This window comes from Bos indicus x Bos taurus, chromosome 23, assembly GCF_003369695.1.
Source record: "Bos indicus x Bos taurus breed Angus x Brahman F1 hybrid chromosome 23, Bos_hybrid_MaternalHap_v2.0, whole genome shotgun sequence".
Classification (NCBI taxonomy): domain Eukaryota; kingdom Metazoa; phylum Chordata; class Mammalia; order Artiodactyla; family Bovidae; genus Bos; species Bos indicus x Bos taurus.
Window position 1 is genome coordinate 7,881,955 of NC_040098.1, and position 26,114 is coordinate 7,908,068.

General features: G+C 44.0%; 1 protein-coding gene across 2 annotated transcripts; it reads left to right on the forward strand.

Moving 5' to 3' along the window:
• The first annotated feature begins 1,584 nt into the window (after nt 1-1,584).
• KLHL31 (kelch like family member 31) lies at nt 1,585-21,326 on the forward strand. Of its 2 annotated transcripts, none has more exons than XM_027524831.1 (3): nt 1,585-1,794; nt 13,847-15,051; nt 16,764-21,326. In XM_027524831.1, exons 2-3 carry the CDS (start codon nt 13,880-13,882, stop codon nt 17,494-17,496), a joined length of 1,905 nt encoding a protein of 634 aa, XP_027380632.1. In that variant the 5' UTR covers nt 1,585-1,794; nt 13,847-13,879; the 3' UTR covers nt 17,497-21,326. The 2 variants fall into 2 exon arrangements, with proteins under 2 accessions (XP_027380632.1, XP_027380633.1); XM_027524832.1 differs by having other exon boundaries at nt 13,851-15,051.
• Nucleotides 21,327-26,114: the final 4,788 nt, after the last annotated feature.

A 26,114-nucleotide genomic window follows, 5' to 3' on the forward strand; every position in this document is an offset into this window, starting at 1 on the left:
TCCCTGTCCATCACCATCTCCCGGAGTTCACTCAGACTCACGTCCATCAAGTCAGTGATGCCATCCAGCCATCTCATCCTCTGTCGTCCCCTTCTCCTCCTGCCCCCAATCCCTCCCAGCATCAGAGTCTTTTCCAGTGAGTCAACTCTTCGCATCAGGTGGCCAAAGTACTGGAGTTTCAGCTTTAGCATCAGTCCTTCCAAAGAAATCCCAGGGCTGATCTCCTTCAGAATGGACTGGTTGGATCTCCTTGCAGTCCAAGGGACTCTCAAGAGCCTTCTCCAACACCACAGTTCAAAAGCATCAATTCTTCGGTGCTCAGCTTTCTTCACAGTCCAACTCTCACATCCATACATGACCACTGGAAAAACCATAGCCTTGACTAGACGGACCTTTGTTGGCAAAGTAATGTCTCTGCTTTTCAACATGCTATCTAGGTTGGTCATAACTTTCCTTCCAAGGAGTAAGCATCTTTTAATTTCATGGCTGCAGTCACCATCTGCAGTGATTTTGGAGCCCCAAAAAATAAAGTCTGACACTGTTTCCCCATCTATTTCCCATGAAGTGATGGGACCAGATGCCATGATAGAGGCTCTTGCCATTATAACATCATTATCATAAATACTGATATAAGGCTCATTTTTTATCACAGCAGGAATAGAGTTGAGTACTTTGGTCTTTTGTTGGAAGTTCTACCCACTGGTAGAACTTTTGATATTTGATATTTGATATTAACTTTTGATATCTTAAAACCACAAAATTTTTAATTAAGGCCCCTTGCTGCCCAACAGCGCCCAGGACACTTGCACCCAGGATTCCCACTCCTCCTGAGTCCTCTCTTGGTTCTTCTTTTCTGCAGATGGTCCCAACACGCCCAGCTTCCTTCCAGCCCCCTCCTTCAGGATACAGAACTTCTCAGCGAGCCACAGCAGCAAAGCAATGCTGAACTCACGATCTGACTAATCAAGAATAATTAGAACATTTATTTTCCATGATCTATTTTTCTATTATTGCAGCCTACTATCAGGGTAACTTTTTTAGCAGCTATTTCACACTCCCAGAACCTATTTAAAGCTTGTGGTCAGTTATGACCCTCTCTGTTTCTCCCCCCACAGGAAGCACTGCCAAAGTATTTCCCCAAGCTCTGGGTGTGCTGGGGTGCGTGTTCATCTCAGGCTTCCCTGGGGACCACCGGAGAGTCGGGACTGTGAATCTCACCCCGTGGAACTGTGACTCCAATGATGATGGTGCCATGTGCGAGCTACCAGAAGCTCCTCTTCTAAAGAACAGTCTATTTATAAGCCCAGTCTTCTCAAAGGACCTGAGCTGACCAGGCTATTTACCTTTCCAGAAGCTCATTTTATCCACGACATTCCCTTTCTCTGACCAAGTCCACACACACTCTAATCTGCTTCCGACAATTAAATATCTACCTAATTAATTTTCTCTCCTCACTCTCAGGTTATGGGGGCTTGACTATTTTTTGTTTTTCAATAAGTGGGGAGATCAAGAAACCCAAACCCTCTCCACCAACCAGAGGCTCCGCCCTCTGCCCCGGGGTGGCCTGAAATTGAAGCCAGAGAGGGAGCGGAGGGCAGAGCACAGGCTCGTCGCCGCAGCCGCGGGGCGGTGAAGGGTCACTCTAAGCACTGCTGCTGCTGGACGCGTCAGGTGGCTGCTGGGGGCTCCGCACCGGGTCTTCCTCCGCCCTCTCGCCACAGATTGCTTCTCAAAAGGAGTTTGCAGCTGAAACTTCAGCATCGCAAGTCTCCGGGACGCCCCTCACACAGGAGGGTAAGGCGCTGGGGCCCCAGTCTCCAAATCCGGGGGGTGAATGACAGAGGGTGGGAGGGGGGTGTCTGTGTGTTCGCGGTGGTAGTGATTTTATAGACAACGATCTCCTCTCCGTCATATCCTCCAGTCCTGAAGCCGTGAGCTAGAAAACATTTTCTTGAAATCTAAGGAATGTGAGGAGGAAGTATAGTTATAGAAAGGCGTGAAAGTAAAGTGACAATTACTAACACTCATTTTAAGTCTCTAATGCTAATGTAGGTTTTTCTTTTTCTGTGTTAGAGAGGAGGGAGGGGAAATAAACCTCTGAGGTTTTGTTCTTAAAGTTTAGAAGTTCATCTTCATTTTTATCAGGAACATCAGGAGCATTTAGTATCTGATAAGTTTAGATAAAATATAATCTGTTGTGTTGAAATCAGTACCAACAAATCAGACAGCTCTTTGAATTCCCAGAAACAGAGCCTATTGACAAAATGTCTTCTGCAAAAAAAGAACAGCGTTTAATTTAACTTTAAAACAAGTTTTTGTTCCGGATGTGCACCTGTGGCAATACTGACCTGTGTTTTATGCTAGAAATCATTTTGGAAGTGGAACAGTAAAATGGAAACCTCCCCTAAAGCTGGACTTCGCTTAAAATGGCAAGAGGCAGAGGGCTGCTGTTTCTATTCCCGGAGTCAAGCTGCCGGGCGGACACACGCGGTGGCTGGAATGTGCTGGGGCCGGGGCAGGCGCAGCTGCCACCCCCTTGGCAAGAAGGCCCTCTGGGATCCCAGCTCGGTCTGGCAGGAGAGTGACAGGGACACTTGGACACACAAGGCTGCCCAGGCCGCACCGGGCAGAGGCCTCCCAGGAGGCGGGGTGGAGGGCGGAAGGAAAGAACACGTTCTTACTTATGAAGTGACGGTCCCACTCTGCAATCGTTTCTAGGAGTTTTCATCTGAAATCTGTTTCAGGCCATGAGGGACGAGTGTGATCCTGCCACGTGGGCTTGCCCCTCGTAAAAGAGGGTAGAATTACGTTAGCATTTCTTGGCAGCCTTACTTCAGTCCAGTGGTTGCAGATCTATTAGATTGGCCAAAAAGATGTTATGGAAAAACCTGAACGAACTTTTTGGTCAACCCAATATTTGGGGTTATGGACCTTTTTCTGAACCTATGAAAGCTCTGGGCCCACTTAGAGAAAAATACACATGAACACACATGCAGAATATGTTTTCATAATATTCCAGAAATTTTCATGCAATTCCTGGACTCCTGAAACCCAACCCAATAAAGGGTTGCCTGATATAATTCAGTACAGCCAGGTAATTTCAGATACAAACCAGTTTTTAGTATAAGTTTGTCCCAAGTATAGCCTGGGATATACTTAAATTCTAAAAGATGATTAGTGGTTTCTCTGAAATTCAAATTTATCTAGAAATCTTCTATTTTTATTTGCTAAAGTTGGCAACTCAGACCCAAATGCATGATCCCGGGGTGAAGAATCCCTTATCTCTGTTGGTTTATCCATAGTTAATCATGAGTTGATACTACCAGTCTAAAAGGCCATACTGAAGGGGGGTCAGGGAGAAGAAGTGATACAGATCAGACTTTGACAATTCTAACAGCAAAGACCAGCTGTTTATTCTTAACTCTGTAAAATTTTAGAACTGAAAGGTATATAGCTCCTCATTTGACAGATGATTAAACTGAAATCTTAAAAAATTGAGTGTTTTGCCACAGATCATTCAGATGGCTACAGCAACATTAACACCAAAACCCAATTCTCAGTTCTATGATGACCAGATCATTAGTCTTACAAACCAGATTTCCAACCTCACTTCTCACAACCTTAACATACACACACCAAAGACTAGAAACAATAAAGAGCTATTTTACTAAAATTTTCAACAAAATCAAGGCCAAAAATCTTAGCACAGAGTCCTTACATTGTGTATGCAGATTTAACCGAAGGTAGCTTTAGGTATCGAGTCTGTACACTTTATAGATAGACAGGTCTCTAGCTAAGTTGATCCATAAGAGATTGGCAATATTTGTCTTTAAGCAAAAGTTGATAACTTTATATTCAACCTAACACTTAAAAGGAAGTGTTTGATTCTCTGGTCAACAAATCCACGCAAGATCTCCTTGAACCTACTTTTGCTTTTGGCTCACCCAAACTACTAGAATCTCATAGCTTCACTGCCCCTAATAAGATAAAGAAACTCACAGGCTCTGACCGTCTCTAAACAAATCTGTCTCCCATTGAGAAGGGCAGCTTCAGGGCTTCAGTCTGGAGCCAGAAAGAACCATTTCATGATCTCCATATCTACCCTTTGAAATTATAAACTTGAGTTCCACCTCATTCAGTCTCTATCTGCTCATGCTGGAAGGAGCTAACCTTTTAACCTATGAAAGATTACAAGCTGCCCTGGAGGTAAGGGTAATATAAGGGGGTCAGGGTTCAATCTGGATTTGGATCTTTGCTCCACTACGAATTATGTACCCAGTGTGTGAACTTGGATATGTCTTTTAAATTCTCTCAGAATATTAATTTCCTCATTTGTAAAGTGAACATAATATCACCTGCCTTTTTGGAATTTGCATGATGCTTAAATTTATAAAAATAGAATCATGTATTTACCTGGGCACAGAACACAGTGGTCCTCAACGTTTGCTAGCTCTATAAATATTATCAATATTTTAGGTAGAAATAAAGGTAATGGTTTCCATTGAATACAGAGTCTAGATTCATGCTTGATGATTTATATTTAGGAGTTAATTATTCACATACTTAAAATTTTCAAAGACAAAAGAGCATAGCAAATTTGACAGCTCATGTAACTGCCCACTCATTGATCACACGCTGAATACGTGATCCTATTGTCAGAAATGATAGAAGTGCTGAGAGCAGTGGCGGGCAGTGGGAGGAGAGCGTGGCCTTATGTTGCCTTTTGCCCACTTTCTAACGGGCAGCTCTTCTAGGGCACCTGGGAGGTTGCTCTGGGAGACAGTGGATGTAGCAGAGGGGGAAGGAGGCTGTGGGCTTCAAGACCAGAGGAGAATTCTCCGGGTTCCCTCCACAGAATGAAAGCATGGCTCGGTTGCGAGCCTTCTGCAGCCTTCCGCACCCTGCACCTCTTTTACTCAAAAAGGGAAGGGACAGAAGGGGACCGGCAGTGCCTCCTAACAGCTGCTCATCCCGTTACACAAGCTTGCTGCCAGGGCTGGACCTGCTCCGTCTAGTGTGTCCTGCTACGGCAGGGCCACTCCCGGTCCCAGGGTGCTGGGAAAGTGCTTCCATCCCAAGGGGACGACTCATTAGAACCCCACAGTGGGGAGGGAGAACCCAGCCCTTTGTGCTTCAGAGAAAAACAGAGAAATAGTCTTGAAAGTGTCCCAGCTGCAGGCTGCTCAGCTAGGCTGACCATGCAGACCCCATGCAGACTGACTGTGACCCCCATCAGAGCCCCCACCCCCGCCGGGACCCATGGCAACAGCTACCAAGCTGGGGGGTTCCCTGACCACCAGCCACAAAGCACTCACTCGTCAAAAAAAGAAAAACGCCTTGAAAACAACAAGTAGAATGCTCATCCAACTTTGAGTTGATATAATAAGAATGGAAGGCTTTCCAAACTGTAACTCAATGCCTGGGTTATAGTCTGGATCATATAAGGATGTATACAGGCAACTAACTCACTGGCGTAACCTCTGCGTCTCCCTTGCAGCCACATTTTGGTATCATCTGTGGCCATCATTTGTGATCATTTACAATATGACCCATATTGGGTCATTATGGGTGCATAATGAACATTTGTATGATTGTAAAAACTCATACACACACACACACACACACACACATATATTAGCTTCCCTGGCGGCTCAGATGGTAAAGAATCTGCCTGCCAATGCAGTAGACGTGGGTTTGATCCCTGGATTGGGAAGATCTTCTGGAAAAGGAAATGGCTACGCACTCCAGTACTCTTGACTGGAGAATCCCATGGACAGAGGGGCCTGGCAAGCTCCAGTCCGTGGGATCACAAAGAGTAGACACTACTGAGCAACTAAGACTTTCACACATAATAACTGAAGGATCCACCGAGGGTTCCGGTGCATTGTTTTGACTACATGTTCACATATAACCTTGGGACTGAGTAGTACATGTCTGTGGACATTCTGTGTTTTTCTAATCTCCCTCCATAAGCCCACACCATCAGCCCAGCAACCCAGCACCACCACCAGATGAGTGAATAGCAGTGAATTAAACTGTTCCCCTTTCCTTCCATTCATGACCCAGGCTGCCTGCTTATAACTTCTTTCCTTTAAGGCTGCCTTTGCTTTTCATTTAAGTGTGATTGTAGAACAATGCTGGGTGTGTTAGTCACGTGGCGTGGTGAGAGTGTGTGTGTGTTTGTCCCTAGCGTGCCATGTCAGAGAGGCCTCGGTGTGAGGGGCCTGGAGGGTCATTGAAGGCTTCCCAGGGCGCCTGCGGAGAACAGAGCCTCTGAGTCTTGCCTCCCCATCAGGAGGGAGCTGGTCGAACCTGCAGCAGGGACCAGAGCACCCTGCAGCTGCCCTACTGTTCTTACCCGTAAACTGAGAAGGGCTTTGGCCAGGGCCCTGTCTCCCTGGGAGACACCAGAGGAAAAGCATTGCCTAGGATGTGGGAGGCGGTGACCATCTCCGCAGCCGAGAGGACATCATCAGGACCTGGCCCAGTTTCCAAGGAGTGAGCCTGGACCCCAGGCTCCTCGGAGGCATCTGCAGTGTTGCTGAAGGAACTCAGCCCCAACCAAGTACACCTGGGCAGGTGCCGGGACAGCTTTATCTCTGAGGTGCAGACCTTGGAACAGAATGCAACGGCAGCTCTCGTAAAGAAAGACTGGATGTATGAGCATACCTGGGGAAATACAGCCACCAGGAAGGGGTCTGCAGGCTCTGATTTCAAAATTGTTAGATGGTCCCCTGCTAAAGAAGCCTTTACAAAGTGCTTTTGAGGACTCTAAAAAGCCTCTCTTATTTAAGATATATATATGTATTTAAAATATATTTATTAAGAACATTCAGTTCAGTTCAGTCGCTCAGTCATGTCCGACTCTTTGCAACCCCATGAATCACAGCACACCAGGCCTCCCTGTCCATCACCAACTCCTGGAGTTCACTCAGACTCACGTCCATCAAGTCAGTGATGCCATCCAGCCATCTCATCCTCTGTCGTCCCCTTCTCCTCCTGCCCCCAATCCCTCCCAGCATCAGAGTCTTTTCCAGTGAGTCAACTCTTCGCATCAGGTGGCCAAAGTATTGGAGTTTCAGCTTTAGCATCAGTCCTTCCAAAGAAATCCCAGGGCTGATCTCCTTCAGAATGGACTGGTTGGATCTCCTTGCAGTCCAAGGGACTCTCAAGAGCCTTCTCCAACACCACAGTTCAAAAGCATCAATGCTTCAGTGCTCAGCTTTCTTCACAGTCCAACTTTCACATCCATACATGACCACTGGAAAAACCATAGCCTTGACTAGACGGACCTTTGTTGGCAAAGTAATGTCTCTGCTTTTCAATATGCTATCTAGGTTGGTCATAACTTTTCTTCCAAGGAGTAAGCGTCTTTTAATTTCATGGCTGCAATCACCATCTGCAGTGATTTTGGAGCCCCCCAAAAATAAAGTCTGTCACTGTTTCCACTGTTTCTCCATCTATTTCCCATGAAGTGATGGGACTGGATCCCATGATCTTTGTTTTCTAAATGTTGAGTTTTAAGCCAACTTTTTCACTCTCCTCTTTCACCTTCATCAAGAGGCTTTTTAGTTCCTCTTCACTTTCTGCCATAAGGGTGGTGTCATCTGCATATCTGAGGTTACTGATATTTCTTCCAGCAATCTTGATTCCAGCTTGTGCTTCTTCCAGCCCAGCATTTCTCATGATGTACTCTGCATAGAAATTAAATAAATCAATATACAGCCTTGACGTACTCCTTTTCTTATTTGGAACCGGTCTGTTGTTCTAAAAGACCTTTTAGAACTAACACCCAAAAAAGATATCCTTTTCATTATAGGGGACTGGAATGCAAAAGTAGGAAGTCAAGAAACACCTGGAGTAACAGGCAAATTTGGCCTTGGAATACGGAATGAAGCAGGGCAAAGACTAATAGAGTTTTGCCAAGAAAATGCACTCGTCATAGCAAACACCCTCTTCCAACAACACAAGAGAAGACTCTACACATGGACATCACCAGATGGTCAACACCGAAATCAGATTGATTATATTCTTTGCAGCCAAAGATGGAGAAGCTCTATACAGTCAACAAAAACAAGACCAGGAGCTGACTGTGGCTCAGATCATGAACTCCTTATTGCCAAATTAAGAACATTAAGATTAAATAAATTAATGATGTTAAAATATTATTTGAATATTAATATATCATAATAATACATTAAAAAATATATGTCCCATGGTGGCAACTCTGTTAGAAATTTGTATGTGAGTCATAGGAGGACACTGATAAAAACAAAACAAAAACCACGCATATCTGGGAGAAACCATGCATATCCTCGATCATCTATCAGACCAGCTGATGTCTCACCCAGTAGGGTCCTGGGGAAATGGGACAAAGGCAAGAGGATTCAGATGGAGGGTTGAGAGGTCTCCAAGGGAACGCCAAGGGCAGCAGGAAGCGGGAAGGCCAGACTATGGAGGAAAGAGAAGGTGGTAACAGGAAGCAAGAGCAGGAAGCCACGGCGGAAACGTGACGGAGTGCACTAGGGCCTCAGTGTGTTCTCTCCTTCCTGGAGGTTTCTTTGTCCTTCCCAGTCGTGTACCAGCTTCTCAGGTTCAAACCCTTCCTGGCGCCCAGCATCCTTTCTGTGTTGGTCTGGTGTTACCTGCCCTCCTGTCTCCATCACTCCAGCCGTCTCGGTCTGCACATCCCTCTCTGCTTCCACAAGGGCATTTCCTCTGCTTTAAAGCCCTTGTTCCCCTCCACCCACCCCCATACCTACTCCTCTTAAAAAGCTTTCAGTACTAGAACCAGCAAGATTCTTGTTATCTATAAACTTTCCCATCCTAACTGTATCACAACAAAACAATTCCTTTCATCTGAATTCTAAGGTCCAGGCTCATAGATTCAACCTGTTCCATATAATCCGTGTTTTTGTTTGTTTGTTTTGGGGTTTTTTGTTTTGTTTTGCTTTTTTTTTTTTGCCACACCATGCGGCATATGAGATCTTAGTTCCCCAACCAGGGATGGAAGTGGTGCCCCCTGCCACAGAAGTGGGTAGTCTTAACCAGGGGACCACCAGGGAAGTCACCCATATATTAGTTCTTTTGTTTACATAATCTGTGTCCCAAGTTTTCTAAACTTCCAGGGTTACCCTTATTCATAGCAACGTAAAGATAACCTGTTCTTCAGCCTATATCATTGCATGAATTCCAGTTCTCTCCCTGGCATTTTCAAAGATCCCTTAGAAATGTCTACTGTTCCAGAAATCTCCTAATCCCCTGATTACCTCTCGATAGTGCAGCTGCTCTCTCTGATGGGCTTCACCTCAAAGCTTAAACAGGTCACTTCCTTTATTCCTCTAAACACAAATAACAGGGGCTGTTTGTTTTAATGACAACAATTGACTTTTTGCAAGATACCCTATTAAATGCTGTATAGATGCTTCCTCACTAAGCTTTCATGGGCCACTCTACAGGCAAGCACCATTGTTATCTTTCCTTTAGAGGTAAGTCCGTGCAGACTCTGAGAGGTCAGTAATCTATGAAAAGTCACACGTCAGATAAGTAGGCAAGCTGGTATTTACATCATATTGTCATTATCATTCAGTTTGAAATACGATCCAATCTCCCTTGTGATTTCTTCTTTGACTCATGGATTATTTAGAAGCGTATTATTTGAGTTCCCTGATGTCCTCCAAAACAAAGACTGATGAGTAGTTATAAGCCCTACATCTACACGAGTGAAAAACTGCCCGTAGGGATTCCTCCAGGAGAAACAGACAGGGCTTCTTGCGAAGACACATGTGTGCTCCCGGTGGTGGAAACTGCTTTTGTTATTCCGCAGGTACTCTGCTGGGCTTCCCTACTCTCTTGCTGGCATCCAGTACTTGCCCTTGTCTGTCTGTTTAACATGAATTGCACATTGTATCGCTCCCTCACTCCCAGCACAGTGCCGCCCACACCCTGATAACTGCTTGCTGAACAAAATTTTTTAAATTTTCCCCAGAAAAATCCAATAACGGGTCACTCACCACATAAGTCAAATGCATTTGAAGACTAAAATGATGGTGGGTTGAAAATCTATTTCACAGGTAAGGAAGCATGTGGCTTTGCTCACAAGGAAGAATGAAGAAGGACACATGTGCTCCAGTCTTGTAAACAAATACAAATGTGAACATGACGATCAGAGCTTAATGAGGAAGACAAAAGGCCCGGCAAAGAGACAGACACCCTGTTTCTTCCCTACTTGCTTCTCTCCTTCCACATGGAAAAGAACAAGAACAAACACAATAGAAAGGTTATAGAGTTCTTCAAACATCTATTCCAGTAGTAATTAAATTGAAAACATTCAAGGGGGACTCAAAGCTAAGTGTCACCCCTCAGTGAGACTTAAAATACACACACACCATCCTTCAAAAGTGATAGAATACCTAAACACCTAAATGCCCATCAACACAAGAATAATTGAACAAATTTTATATATCCTTGCTGTGGGAGTCTCTGCAGCTATTAGGGAGAATAAGATAAATTTATGTATGTGCTGTTACGGAAAGAAGTACATGAGTACATCCCAGTGAAGAAAGCAAATTGCCGAATAATAGAGCACAAACTTGTTTTGGGCTTCCCCGGGTTGTACTGGTGGTAAAGAACCCACCTGCCAATGCAGGAGACATAAGAGCCTCGGGTTTGATTCCTTGGTCAGGGAGATCCCCTAATGAGGGCATGGCCGCCCACTCCAGGATTCTTGCCTGGAGAATCCCATGGACAGAGGAGCCTGGCAGGCCACAGTCCACAGAGTTGCACAGAGTTGAGATACCTTGTCTCACAGTGGTATGCTGGAGCTTATAAGAACCAATGTATATTTTCAGGAATTTAGCAAACTGGTTGTTGACAGCTTAAAACCAACCACAAGTGTATTTATATCAAGGGAATCGTTTAGTTGCTCAGTCGTATCCGACTGTTTGCAACCCCATGGACTGTAGCCTGCCAGGCTCCTCTGTCCCTGAAATTTCCCGTGCAAGAACACTGGAGTGGGTTGCCATTTCCTACTCCAGTGGATCTTTCTGACCCAGAGATCGAGCCCACATCTCCTGCATTTCCTGCATTGGCACGTGGATTCTTTACCACGGAGCCACAGGGAAGCCCTGAAAGATCTATGGATATCTATATGCATGAGCATATACGTTCTGGAATGATATACAGCAAACTGCTAACTGTTGAATTACACATACTGATTTTATTATTTTTGGTGAGAAACATGATTTTTTTCTTTTAAAATTAATTTTATCGGAGTATAGTTGCTTTACAATGTTGTGTACCATACAGCAAAGTGAGTCACACATGCATATATCCCTTTGAGACTTCCTTCCCATCCAGCCACCACAGGGCTTTAAGTAGAGTTCCCTGTGCTATACACTGTGTTCTCATTGGTTATCTATCTTATACGTAGTATCAATGGCATATGTGTGTCAATTCCAATCTCCCAATCCCTCCCAACCACTCCTTTTCCCCTTGGTGTCCATGTATTTATCCTCTACATCTACGTCTCTATCTCTGCTTTGCAAATAAGATCATCGATACCATTTTTCTAGATTCCACATACATCCATTAATATACAACGTTTTTCTCTTTCTGACTTACATCACTCTGTATAATACTCTCTAGGTCCCTTCACATGATTTTGACATTTTAAAAATGAAAAACAAATGGATGGACCTACAGAGTATGATACTAAGTAAGAAAAAAGCTAATATCATATGATATCGCTTATATGTGGAATCTAAAAAAATGCAAATGAACTAATTTATAAAACAGAAATAGACCCACAGACAGAAAACAAACTACCGTTACCAAAAGGAGAAACAGGATGGGGTGGGGAAGGGATAAGTTAGGAGTTTGGTCTACATTTAATATTAGAGCTGTTCATAGCTCTAAATATACAGCTAAACCCACACTCCCTATAGGTTTAGAAGTTGGTTCAAATATTTATGATATTGATAATATGAAATGGTTACTGTCCTTCATACATCAGCATCCATGTAAATATATTTCTAAGATGCATATTGGTAGATTTGGAACTTTAGTGTCAAAGCATAAATTTTTTTTTGATAGTCTGCTAATTATTATTCAAAAGTCTGTATCAATTATCCTCCCATCAACACCATCTGATATTCTTCGTATTTTAAGATATTTTAACCATTTGATAAGCAAAATTTGACCACAAAAAATAAAAATGCTCTCTGTATTTCAGTTGACAGTTCCCTGATTATTGTTAGTTTAGCTTTTTTAAAAAATATTAACTCTGTATTTTATTTTTTGTGAACAACTAGTTACCCAGTCATAGTCTTCATCCATTTTCTAGTTGGGTTACCTTTTACTTCTTTTTTTGTTGTCGTTTATATAACATTTTTATTGATGTTCCTTAGCAACCACTTTCTATTACAAAGATTCCTTTGTTAACCTTTTACCTCTTAATTGTAGGAGCTCTTTAACTACCATGTTAGGGGATTCCCTGATAGCCCAGAGCTTTCACTGCTGGGGCCTAGGTTTGATCTCTGATTAGGGAACTAAGATCCTACAAGCTGTGAGGTGTGGCCAAAAAATAAAATAAATAAAAATAGACACCGTATTAACTTTACTTTGGCACCCCACTCCAGTACTCTTGCCTGGAAAATCCTATGGATGGACGAGCCTGGTGGGCTGCAGTCCATGGGGTCTCTAAGAGTCAGACACGACTGAGCTACTTCACTTTACTTTTCACTTTCCTGCACTGGAGAAGGCAATGGCAACCCACTCCAGCGTTCTTTCCTGGAGAATCCCAGGGACAGGGGAGCCTGGTGGGCTGCCATCTATGGGGTTGCACAGAGTCGGACATGACTGAAGCGACTTAGCAGCAGCAGCAACCTTTTATCTGTCAAAAATGTTACAAACATTTGTCTTCACAGTCTGTTGCTTGTCTTTTAAATAGCTGATGTTGTTTTATAGATATAAGTTTTCACTTTTTTTAATATTCAGAGTTCAGTCTTTCCCTGTATGCTTCTGGATTTTATGTTATGCTTAAGTATCTTTCTGATGCTAAGGTTTTTTTTTTTTTTAACTATTTTGTTCTTGTTTTTGTAAGTTTGTGTGTGTATATGCATCCTTTAGATATTTAATTCAACTGGAAATTATTTTAGTGACTATGCAGAGTAGGAAGTACTTGAACATCATTACAAGTTCTTATCCACTGATTATTAGCCATGTGTATTCTAATATATATTCAGACATCTACATTTAACATGAATTCCTGAGTTTTAGTATTATAGTATTTCATTGAGAAAAACTTCAGAGTAGTTATAATTTGGGCTTCCCTGGTGGCCCCCTGGGTTGGGAAGATCCCCTGGAGGAGGCCATGGCAACCCACTCCAGGATTCTTGCCTGGAGAATCGCCACGGACAGAGGAGCCCGGCACGCTACAGTCCTGGGATCGCAGAGTCAGACACGACTGAGCAACTGAGCACAGTTCTAATTTACTTCTTCCTGAGTGCAAGCTCAGTCCTTGAAATGATGTTTAGCTTATTCCATAATTATTGGGCAGCTAGATCAGAGAATATTTGGCCATTTCTGCTGTATAAAATTTGTCCATATAGCTACTGAGAGGTCTCATTTGATAACATAAATCTTTCTAGCATTGTCTGCAATGATTGATGCTTAAGTCAACTGTCAATAAGATGTGGATCTAGTTCAATGTCTTTAAATCTTTTTTTGAGACAATGTACATTGTGCCGTTAAAAAACTACTATCTTACAAAGGAAAAGAGAAGTTTCTCTGGGTAGTATTTTGAAGTCCAGAGCACAATGAAAACCAAGTCTTTTTTTTTTCCTAGCAAGTTCTTGCCTGTGACAGTGTGTTTGCCAACATGGCCCCCAAAAAGAAGACGGTCAGGAAGAACAAAGCTGACGTCAATGAGATGACCATCATTGTGGAAGACAGTCCCCTCAACAAGCTCAACGCTCTGAATGGGCTCCTGGAAGGAGGCAACGGCCTTAGCTGCATTTCTTCTGAACTGACAGATGCTTCTTATGGCCCCAACCTCTTGGAAGGTTTGAGTAAAATGAGGCAGGAGGGCTTCCTTTGTGACTTAGTCATCAGCACAAAAACCAAATCCTTTGATGTTCACAAGTCAGTGATGGCTTCGTGCAGTGAGTACTTTTACAACATCCTAAAAAAAGACCCCTCAACCCAAAGGGTAGATCTCAATGACATCGCACCGCTGGGCCTGGCCACAGTCATTGCATACGCCTACACCGGAAAGCTCACTCTCTCCCTGTATACCATAGGAAGCATTATTTCTGCTGCTGTTTATCTTCAGATCCACACCCTTGTCAAGATGTGCAGTGATTTTCTGATACAAGAGATGAGCGTTGAGAATTGCATGTACATTGCTAACATCGCCGAAACATACTCCCTGAGAAACGCAAAGGCAGCCGCCCAGAAATTTATCCGGGATAACTTCCTTGAATTTGCAGAGACAGATCATTTTATGAAACTTACCTTTGAGCAAATTAATGAACTTCTTATAGATGATGATTTACAGTTGCCTTCTGAAATAGTAGCATTCCAGATTGCAATGAAATGGTTAGAATTTGACCAAAAGAGAGTGAAATACGCTGCCGATCTTTTGAGCAATATTCGCTTTGGTACCATCTCTGCACAAGACCTGGTCAATTATGTTCAGTCAGTACCGAGAATGATGCAAGATGCTGACTGTCACAAGCTTCTTGTAGATGCTATGAACTACCACCTCCTTCCCTATCATCAGAACACGTTACAGTCTAGACGCACGAGAATCCGAGGGGGCTGTCGTGTGCTTGTCACTGTGGGCGGCCGTCCAGGCCTTACAGAGAAGTCCCTTAGTAGAGATGTCTTGTATAGAGACCCTGAAATCGGATGGAGCAAACTTACAGAGATGCCAGCCAAGAGTTTTAATCAGTGTGTGGCTGTGATGGATGGATTTCTTTATGTGGCTGGTGGGGAAGACCAGAACGATGCAAGAAATCAAGCCAAGCATGCAGTCAGCAATTTCTGCAGGTACAGACTCTTTTATTAGAAATAGAAATGGTTCAATATCATGAGGGAATTGCCCTGACATAAAAGGAAGCTAATCATGTCTATTAGCTTAGGTTACTGGCTCAGTAAATCAATAATAATAACGCCACAATACACATATATAAAACTTCACATTTTATAGAGTGCACTCACATAGATTCTGCACTAGAAATTTCTGAATATGCCAGTGAAGCAAGCCAGGAAGAGTCTGATGATTCTGATTTTACATGTGAGAAATCTGACACCCAGAGAAGTGATGCTGCTAGTAAGTGGAATTCACATGTTCTCATTTCTGGTCAGGGTGCTCTTCATGATACCGTGCCTTTTTGAAAGGAACTGGGTGCAAAGTAAGAAGATTAAAAGGATGTAAAATTTCTTTTAAGTGGATTGTTACCGATGACTGTCAGATTCATAACTGGCTTGTTACTGATGACTGTCAGATTCATAACTGGCAACTAGGTTGAGATTATTAAAAATGTGACAGCTAATTAATTTAAATTAATTTAAAACATTTCTTTAAAGACTAAATACCATCAATATCTTTGATGCATGTAGAGAGCAAAAGCATAACGAATCCTGCAGAAAGTGAAATTTACATGCATGTTATTTTTGTATATTTATAATAAAAAATGAAACCTACATACACATGAAATGTTCAGAAAGCAGTGCTTCTATTGGGGTAGTGGTTCAAAGCCAAACATACCTAATGAACAAGAGTTGAAACTTCATCTAGTAATCATAAAAAATATTCTTTACTATTTTATTATATGCACGTGTCATTTAAATTAAACACTTAATGATTTTTAGCCTTGATAGCCATGGTTAAGTCTTGACTTGGAGGTGAAATGAGACAAACATGAATGAACATCAAACAAAGTCAGTTCTGTGTTTACAATGCTTGGAACTACGGAAATAGGAAAGTATTAGTTTCCTATGGGTGCTTCTTTTCCTCCAGCTGATAACTGTTGGTACTCCACCTTTTGCGGTATTGACTTCAATGCTGATGGTATAGTAATTGTAACGTTGAACACTGAAAAAAGTGTATACCTACGCTAAAAAAATCGGACCTATTATTAATAATGAGTGCTAGAAATTAGAAAAGCATCCACAGTTTAGCTTTGTTGATGCGCTGAGACATGAGTTCTACTGTTCTCATGCTAAACAGAGGATAGAAGACTCAGTGACTAGCTTTACGGTGCCAGTGGCCAGGAGAGGTGTGTGAACAAGAAGGGATTTGTGAGAAAAGAAGAAACAAACCCAGTTAGTCAACCCCTACCTTGATTAAGCTGTGAGGATGAGCTGGAGGGGCTGGTGTCTGAGGATACGTGGAATTGGCTTTCATGCGGCCGCGTTTCCTTTCCCCTTCTCTCATTCCACACATTCCGGCTTCACCTCCCCCCCTCCATATTTGAATACGGAGGAAAGGGGGCCGGAGGTCATCTCAGCGGGGCGGTTGTGGCTGGTTTTACACGCGGGAGGGGCGGGAGTCACCCTCGCCGGCCCTGCCTTTCCTAAGGGCCACACTTTGTTACTGGATCAGAGAGGATCAGCAGCCTCCATCCCGGCAAGGAGTTGCTCTGGGTCCCCCGGCTCCTCGCACGGACGTACTGGTGTCTACCCCTCACCCACCCCCAGCCCCGCCCCCGCCCCGGGTACTTCCCGCCAGGCTGTCACGCTTGCTCTGCCACTTCCAGATACGACCCCCGCTTCAACACGTGGATCCACCTGGCCAACATGACCCAGAGGCGCACGCACTTCAGCCTGAGCGTGTTCAACGGGCTCCTGTACGCAGTGGGCGGCCGCAACGCCGAGGGCAGCCTGGCCTCGCTCGAGTGCTACGTGCCCTCGGCCAACCAGTGGCTGCCCAAAGCGCCCCTGGAGGTGGCGCGCTGCTGCCACGCCAGTGCGGTGGCCGAGGGCCGCGTGCTGGTGACCGGCGGCTACATCGGCGGCGCCTACTCGCGCTCCGTGTGCGCCTACGACCCGGCGCGCGACGCGTGGCAGGAGCGGCCGGCGCTGGGCACGCCGCGCGGCTGGCACTGCGCGGTGGCGCTGGGCGAGCGCGTGTTCGTGATGGGCGGCAGCCAGCTGGGGCCGCGCGGCGAGCGCGTGGACGTGCTGACCGTGGAGAGCTTCTGCCCGGCCTCTGGCCAGTGGAGCTACGCGGCGCCGCTGCCGGTGGGCGTGAGCACGGCGGGCGCCTCGGTGCTGCACGGCCGCGCCTACCTGCTGGGCGGCTGGAACGAGGGCGAGAGGAAGTACAAGAAGTGCATCCAGTGCTTCAACCCCGAGCTCAACGAGTGGACGGAGGACGACGAGCTGCCCGAGGCCACCGTGGGCGTCTCGTGCTGCGCCCTGGCCATGCCCAACCCCGTGACCCGGGAGTCGCGCGCCAGCTCCGTGTCCTCGGTGCCGGTCAGCATCTGAGCCCGGGGCGCCGCGGGAAGAGAGAGCGGCCGGCGCGGCGAAGCGTGAGCTGGGGGAGAGGAAAGGAAAATATCTAACATTTACTACGGGGCAGTCTTTTCAGATCCATCGAGGCACCCGTCTCGGGGGTTTGCAGTTGCTGGTGGGGCATCATCTACCTCTCTGTCGATTTTTTTTTTTTTTTTTCCTTAAGCAAAAGTCAGGGCCGGAGCCAACAGAGACAAGAAGCTGTTGATTTCAGCGGCCACTGGGTGGCAGGCAGCACTCGCGGTGCGCACTTCATCGCCGCATCCTTTTTAAACTAGAGCGGTTACACCCACCTTGGAGATGGTGCTTCCGCATTTTAGTAACACAGGAAGCTTATGTGAGTAAAAGATCTCTCGTACAAAAGTTGATTGTCCTCTTTTTTTTTTTCTTTAGGAAATTAAAAATATTCTTTATAGACTTTATTTTAAAATGGAAATCCGTCTGCGTCCATAAGAACTCAAGATTTAATTCTATGTGTCAATGCAATTTCTTTTCCTATGCGTGCCTGAGTAAAAGATTTTTAAAGGCATCCCAGGAGAAAAATCACAAAGCTTAAGATGAGAGCGCGACTGGAAAGTAACAGGGACTCCATCCAGGGGCTGCCAGGTTGATGCCTTTGGCTTAAGAGTGATTCCCTCCTCCATGCCTCAGGCCCTCCAGAGTATTTCCTATCATAAAATCCTACTCTCAGAGAAGAAACTGACATCAGTCATTTCATTTCTAGTGTAAATTTAGATCATTTTTCTGTTTCTCCTGGAAGTATTAGCACTTTACTTTGCTTCCCTGTTAAAGGGATTGCAAATATTGATATTATTAATATAATTGCTAATCTAAAAACCACCCCAAGATGGTTAAAGGCAACCTTGACCTTCATGTAGGACCCCAGAAGAACAGCAAATAAAAGTCTGTCCTTAAGGATCATTAACTTAAAGCATACACAGCCCAAAGGTTATGGAGCCAGTAACAATAATTTGATTTCTTCCACTCTTAGATGAGTGAGAATGAAGGAAATGTTTAGAATTCCTGGATTTGGCACAAGTGGGATGAATGGATTTTCCTGTTGGTAAATCCTATTGCTTACCATTTCATATCAATCCTGATTTCTTAATTAAAAATCTAACACATTCATTTCCCATTGAAATGTTAATATATGCCCATTTGATCACATATGTTTAAAATTTCATCTGTTGCAAATTAGCTTTACAAATGAAACTATATCCACTGCATATCACTTTTTTATTATGTTTGCCAAGTTTGGGAGCAAAGGAATGATGGTAGTAAATGATACATATTTTCCTTTCTTATAATTTATCCTTTTGTTCTTTGATAGTTCGTTTTGGAGGGGAAGGGCTTATCAATTATGGGTTACGTGCAAATGGATTTTGAAAAAATAAGATAAAGTATCTAAATGGTGAAACATGAATATCTATGACGGTATAACTGGGTTTCCATGAACCCCCTCCTCTTCCACCTTGTGTAGATAGGTTATGGCTAGAGTTACAATATTTATATTTAAAATATTTTATTCGAACTGTGAAAAGTGGTTCATATAGTACATTTTGTGGAACAATTTTATATCATTGCCCCTGAGAGGAAGTTCAGTCTCTGAGTGTTTAATGGTAATACTTGGGTAAAGGCTAAAACACCATAGGTTGAGAATAAGACATTATTAATATAAAAACACTGGGCTGTTTCCTCTCCCCATGCAGGGCAGTACAGAGCAGACCTGCTCCTTGATTCTTTACTGTCCCAGTCTGAAAAATAAAGCGTGTGAGAAGCCAGTGCATGGAGCGGTTACATCACTGAGCTCTTAAGTCCCAATGTGCAACGCATAGATAGACTTTTGTCCTTGCAGCACTACTGGTAAAGTTAACTTTGATTTGTAATAAATTATTTTGGCCACAACTTACAAAGCCAATGTGAGGGTGACTGTAATATTGTTTCGTTTGCTGTGATATATTTGCATACAATTGAGAAACCTACAGCGCATCGTTAATTTTGAGAGAGAAAAGTGATGTATTGTGGGTTACCGGCCATAAGTGGGCAAACAGACATAATTTCTTGGATGTGTCTCCCACCGAGATCCTAGAAACATCGTGAAGTGGGGGGCCTAAGATGTGAATGGAATACAACCAATCAATTAAAGTATTTTATCATGGAAGAATGAGAAAAGATGCTGAAACTAGAAGATTTTTCATCCATCAGAGCTTGATAAAATATGATGTGCAAAAATTCGGTAGTGACTTTCTAGAAGAGAGCCTGGGTTAGAATGGACAGATTGTTTGAGATGACCGTTTAATGTATTTTCTACACTGGTTGCTTGAAGACTCAGAATACAAATATCTGCGCTAACCAGATTCCTGGGTATATTGCTGTTGTTTCGTCTGCTCCAACAGTTAGGTCAATAAACAAAAAACTAATAGAAATTTGAAATTCCAGAATTTCTTACATATCAAATTAGTAGGGAGCAAGGAACATAAGAGTTAATGAAAGTTTTACATCTTAGAACATCCTGCGTGGACAATCGAAAGCCATGAAAGTGTATAGCATCAAAATGATGTCTGTAACCTTCCATGTGTAAGGGAAACACACTCTTTAAGCCAACTACTGAAGCAGGTGTTCCTAGAAAACTTGACAATTTCTCCATGTTTTCCAACTGGAAAATTACTTAATTTTCATTATGTTTTAAACTTAGAATCAATCACACTTTCAGGCCTTTAGGATCCAACCCTGTTCCTGTTTTTATTTTTCTGAAAGCAAAGGACTTATTATTTTTGTAATACCAGAGTCCTCTGATGAAATAAAAGCATTAGTTCAATGTATCAGAGAAATAGCAGGCCACCCAGCAGCTGAAATAATAAAATTCAAGCTCTCTTTTTTGGAATGGGCCAGAGATCTGATGTGAAGGTTTCCAGGATACCAGACTGTAGTCTGTCCATTTTTAGTTAGACTTTTGGTACCAGATTGTTATCCCTGATGTACCAGTTGCTTTCAGCGGCGTTGGATGGGTTTTATTTTTGCTTCCTATGTTGTACGAATGGTTATGAATAGGAGGTCAGTGATGGTGCAGATGAATATAATTCTAAACCAGGCTTAGATGGTAGTGGAGTGTTATGAATGAGGAGGTATAATTGAGGTAAGAAGCATGTGAGAACGTACTGACTGGCTCTATGACTTAAGGCAGAGCAGCATTATAATAAGTGTATTTTACAAATGTGCGTGTAGTTAAAGTTTGCCTGGAAATATGTAAGTGTTAAGAGGTCCATCTTTTGCTGGTTACCCTGGCCAAATATCTTCCAAATTCATCCAAGTTATTAGATAAAAGAAACTAATATCACTTCACTTATTTTTCTTCCAGAGTTACAAAGAAATGAGTTTATGCCATCTACTCTGAATGAGTCTTCTCTGAATAAACTAGAATTCCCAGCCCAGCCACTGATGAGTATATTCTCCAGCACAAAAATAATTCAAAGGAATTATTTTTCAATACATGCTTTTTAAAAACTGCAGACTGGTTTCCTAAACACTCCTCCATCATAATTATGAGAAGATTCTAAAACTAACAATTTTACCCTTCACCACATTGAGAAAGTAAAGAGCATTTAAATGCCCCTCTCAGGGAACCAGAAATAAAATACTTGTCTTGAATACTCCTTAAAAATCTTTGTGTTTATTCATCAAATTTTGGCCCAAAATTTCTTTGTTTGCTTAAAACATTCTTGTACTGTATAAGGAACAACAAACTAAAAGGTATATCCTGTTTATAATCTCCTCACTATCAATAAAGCTGTATTCAACAAGCACTTTGTCAGTGATCAGATGTGGGCAGCTTTGAAGTGTTCTTTCTGTGATAGTTGGGTGTTGGTTTCTTTTTTACTTCTTCTTCTTCTTTATTTTGTTTTCATGATGACTCACCTCAACGAAACACAACAAAAAAGGAAGCCACAAATCATTTAAAAAGCTGTTCCAATAACCTGAAGACTAGTGAAAAACAAAAAGGGATAAAGCATTGCTAATGACTTGCTTTGTAACTCAGACAGGAGCCCAGGTCTGTCTGTCAGTCCTGACCGTGCATAAGTCATAGATGAAGTGTGGTTTCTCATCTTGGTTCCGCCCTGACCACAGCCAGCCCGGAACAGACTCGGATTCATCATCATTTGCAAGGAAACCACCACTTAGGAAATGAAATCATGTTGCTGTCAGACCAGCCTCACAGCCTGTCCCTTCCACCTCACCATCCAAACGAGCAAATGACGTGTAACCAACACGAGGTGTTCAACCTTTGATCTGAGTTAGCAGTAAAGGTTTTTTTCTTTTACACGTGGACCATTTTTTTAAGTCCTTCTTGATTTTCTTTTTTACAATATTGCTTCTGTTTTTTGTTTTGGTTTTTGGCTCCGGCCTTGGGATCTCAGCTCCCCAACCAAGTATGGAATCCATACCCCCTACATTGGAAGGCACTTAACCAGTGGACCACTGGGGATGTCCTAGTAGTAAAATATTGAAACTCAGTTGAGGCCATCTTAGTCATTTCTAGAAAATTCTAAATGGCAGAAATAACTTTTTCTTAAGCTTCCCCAAGTCTCATGACCAGGTACAGAGACTAGTTAGTGGTGGTGGTTTTGTCGCTAAGTCATGTCCTACTCTTGCAGCCCATGGACTGTAACCCGCCAGGCTCCTCTGTCCATGGAATTTCCCAGACAAGGATACTGGAGTGGGTTGTCATACCCTCTTCCAGGGCATCTTCCCAACCCAGGGATGGAACCTTCGTCTCCCACATTGCAGGTGGATTTTTTTTTTTTTTACCAGCTAGCCACCAGGGATTGGGCCCCAAACAGAAACAGGTGGCATTCCCAATCGTGAGCATCCCAGCCAAGGGCCCCAGAGTTTCCTCGCGTTTTCTTTGAGCCCCCACAGAGCTCCAAGTTTCTCTGCAGGTTAGCCCTCCTCTCCCCTGACGTTCATATACCATCTATCCAAATCATAATACACAGGAAGTTATTTCATGAAATTACGCCTTTGTGTGTCAAAGAAATAACCATTTAGCACACAGTGTGCTTGGCAAACGAAGTAGAAAGACTAGCGGGGAAAAGATACTCAGACCTTCCCCTCTGCTTTCCTCCCTTCAAAGCGGTACAGAGAAGAGCAGTAGGAGGTCCATTTCACAAACGGGCCTTTAGGGAGAGAGGGATCCAACCAGTGGCCCCTGGGAACACCCTGCCCAGCCCTTTTGCCGGCTTATGAACCTGGGTGGAACGTGCATTATTCCTCATGCCGGCACCAACCTTCTACCCAGTTTCAGACCAAATCTGCTCTTTAGGGAGTGGTACAGAGGAGAAAGCACTTTTCCTGAACCTTTGGACAGAAACAGTACCCTCAGATTAGCCTAAAGATCCTATGCAATTTCTTTCCTTATCCCTTTCAGAGCAAAGCCTTATAAAGTAAGTCAGGCTGACTCATAACTGATCTTCCATCTGGACTTTGCCTTGATATTCAGAAGTGATCGCAGTCTTCAAAAAGAAGACCCTTGTTAATTACCATTATTCATTTAGCCCAGAAGGGATGATGTGCCAAAAAGGAAGAAGCATGGCTCTGATCATAGTAACAAACATTTCTCCCACTGCCTCCCCATACCGGCCAGCAACACGGACCCAGAGGAGGGAAGAGTCCAGTGATACGAATAGAGAACTTACCCCCGCCTTTCTGACCATCTTTGCTTTGCGTTCACGTTTAGGTTATCATCAGAGGCTCCACATTCGGAAAGCCTTTCCATCTTGGGGATATCTTTGCTCCTCAACAAGATCAGGGGGCACACTGAGCAGGGTGAATGTTTGGTGGGCTAGGGATGGAAGTGGTTTATGTCAATTGCATCTATGTCACTTCGGCTAGAAGTAGGCACGTGGCCCTCCTGGATGCTCAGGAGCTGGGGAAAGAGGCTTCAGGTGAGCCTGGGAGGGAAAAAGAAAAGCTTTCCCAGAGTGTTGTCTCTACACAATGAAGGATTACCCTTTGGAAACCATAGCTCTCATCTCCCACCCCGGCTGTCCAGGAAACAAGGAGCTTCCCAGTGCCCCTCTCTCTGTGCTCACGCGGCAGCATGTGCTCCGTCCACCCGCTTCCAGGCTCACAGGTCTTGCACTCAGCCCCCTCCTTAGATCTTGCTTCTTCCCTTCTGAAGACAAGCGCAGACAGCTCTTGCAGCCTTTTCTCAATTCGGGGCTCTTATGGGTCTCCAGCATACATTTAATGGGTTCTGTAAGCCTCGGGTATTTGCATAAAGCTGGTGCCAATGAACTCAAGGAAACTGGTCTAATATCAGAATTGCCCCCCTTACCTCTCCCCCACTCAGGTTTCCTTGTCCTTCTACTTCTAGAATGCTCTAAACTCTTCTTGATTTTATTAAAACACTTCTTCTAAGACAATGTGGACTATACAGTCCTTTTCTGTGACTAAACTTCTCTCATTCCAGCCATAGAAGAAGGTTCCTAATGCATGATGCTTTGGGGGGAAGAGCACATTGTGTAGTCTAAGAGAGGAAATACTATGCATCGATTCTTTTGTTTTCTTATGTTAGTTTCCGATGTACAGCAAAGTGATCCAATTATACATACATATATGAACATGTACAAAAGAATATATATATATTCTTTTTTAGATTCTTTTCCATCATAGATTGTTACAAGATGTGAGTACAGTTCCCTGTGTTATACAGTGGGTCCTTGTTGTTTATCTATTTTACATGGAGTAGTGTGTATCTGGAGAAGGAAATGGAAACCCACTCCAATGTTCTTGCCTGGAGAATCCCAGGGATGGGGGAGCCTGGTGGGCTGCCGTCTCGGGTCGCACAGAGTCGGACATGACTGAAGCGACTTAGCAGCAGCAGCAGCAGCAGTGTGTATCTGTTAATCCCAAATTCCTGATTTATCCTTCTCCCCTCAATTCATCAATTCTTCATCACCATCACAGGAGAGGATTCCTTAGGGAGAGAGGAGGAAGGAAACTGAAATAATCAGTCTGTCCTCCAAATCTTCTTCCCTAACCTCTATGAAACCTTTCCATTTAGTGCAAGCTTGAAGCTGAGAAATGTTTTATCCTATCAGAGTTTTGCATATGGGTAACAAAGAAAATTCTGCATGCAAAAAGAATCCGCATTTAGCAAATGTTTACAAGTACCAGGCGCTCTGCTGTGATACATGGTGAACAAGATGCTGTGTTTCCCCAAGGGTAGTGAAGAACCAGAGTCCCCATGGGATTCCTGCCCGATGCCTGAAGCGCATATTTAGATCAAGTAGGGCCAACCCTACAGCACACAATTAAATTAGCAAGCACGTGCTCCTTGCCAAGTTCTGTGTTCCCTGGGTGCTATGGAGAAAAGAAAGGTAAACCCAACTTAGAGCCTGCGCTCAGGGTGCTCAGATGTGGTGAGAAGCTTCCTGATTGACCCCGCTGGGCCCTGATCACGCTCTGTCTCTGCCTGGCTCTGTGCTCCAGGAGGCTGACCCCCAGGGACTAGCACCCAGACTCAGACTCTTCAGATGAGAGGTTGTATTTCTTCTGTGGGAGGACGCAGGAAGGTCCGAGGTGGGAGAGAGTGGCTGCGGTGTTTCTGGCCTGTTCTCCAGCAGGTGTCCCTCTCCACGGCTCTTCTGTGCCTGCAGCCCCGGGACTCCGGCTCTCGCAGGACTCACACCTCCACACCAGCTGCCGACCCTGGGTACCTTCTCACTGGCTTGTTGACAGTCTGTCACCCTTCTGGGAATATGTTCCTTGAGAGAGAGGACCTTGTCCGTCTCAGGCACTGCTGTGAACATCCAGCGTCTAGAACATGCCTGGTGCACAGCAGGGGATCAGCATGTTTTGTTGACTGAATAAATGAATGAACACGTGAATGAAATTACAAACCCATGTAACTTACTGCTTGCTAGATTCCCATTCCAATTATTTTCAAAGAATGATAGGGTCCTTTATGGGGCTTCCCAGGTGGTGCTAGTGGTAAAGAACCCACCCGCCAGTGCAGGAGATGTAAGAGATGCAGGTTCAATCTCTGGGTCAGGAAGATCCCCTGGAGGAGGGCTTGACAACCCATTCTAATATCCTTGCCTGGAGAATCCCATGGACGGAGGAGCCTGTCGGACTACAGTCTGTAGGGTCACACAGAGTCAGACACAACTGAAGCGACTTAGCACGTACACAAGGTCCTTTGTTATTACTATTTTTAAACAGCTGGATTTCTGTCTGTTTAGTTAGATTTGGCTGCGCTGGGTCTCTGCTGCTTGGCACTGGCTCTGTCTAGTTTTACTGACTGGGGCTGCTCTTTTTTGTGGTGTGCGGGCTTCTCACTGTGGAGGCTTCTTCACTGAGGAGCACGTGCTCTAGGTATGTGGGCTTCAGTAGTGGGAGCAGGAGGGTTCAGTAGCTGTGGTGCATGGGCTTAGTTGCGGCGTGGTGTGCGGGAATCTTCCTGGACCAGGGATGGAACGTGTGTCCTCTCCACTGGCAGGTGGATTCTCATCCACTGCGCCACTAGGGAAGCCCCATTCATTTATTTAACAATCAATTACTGCACATCTACTACATTCAAAGCACTTTCC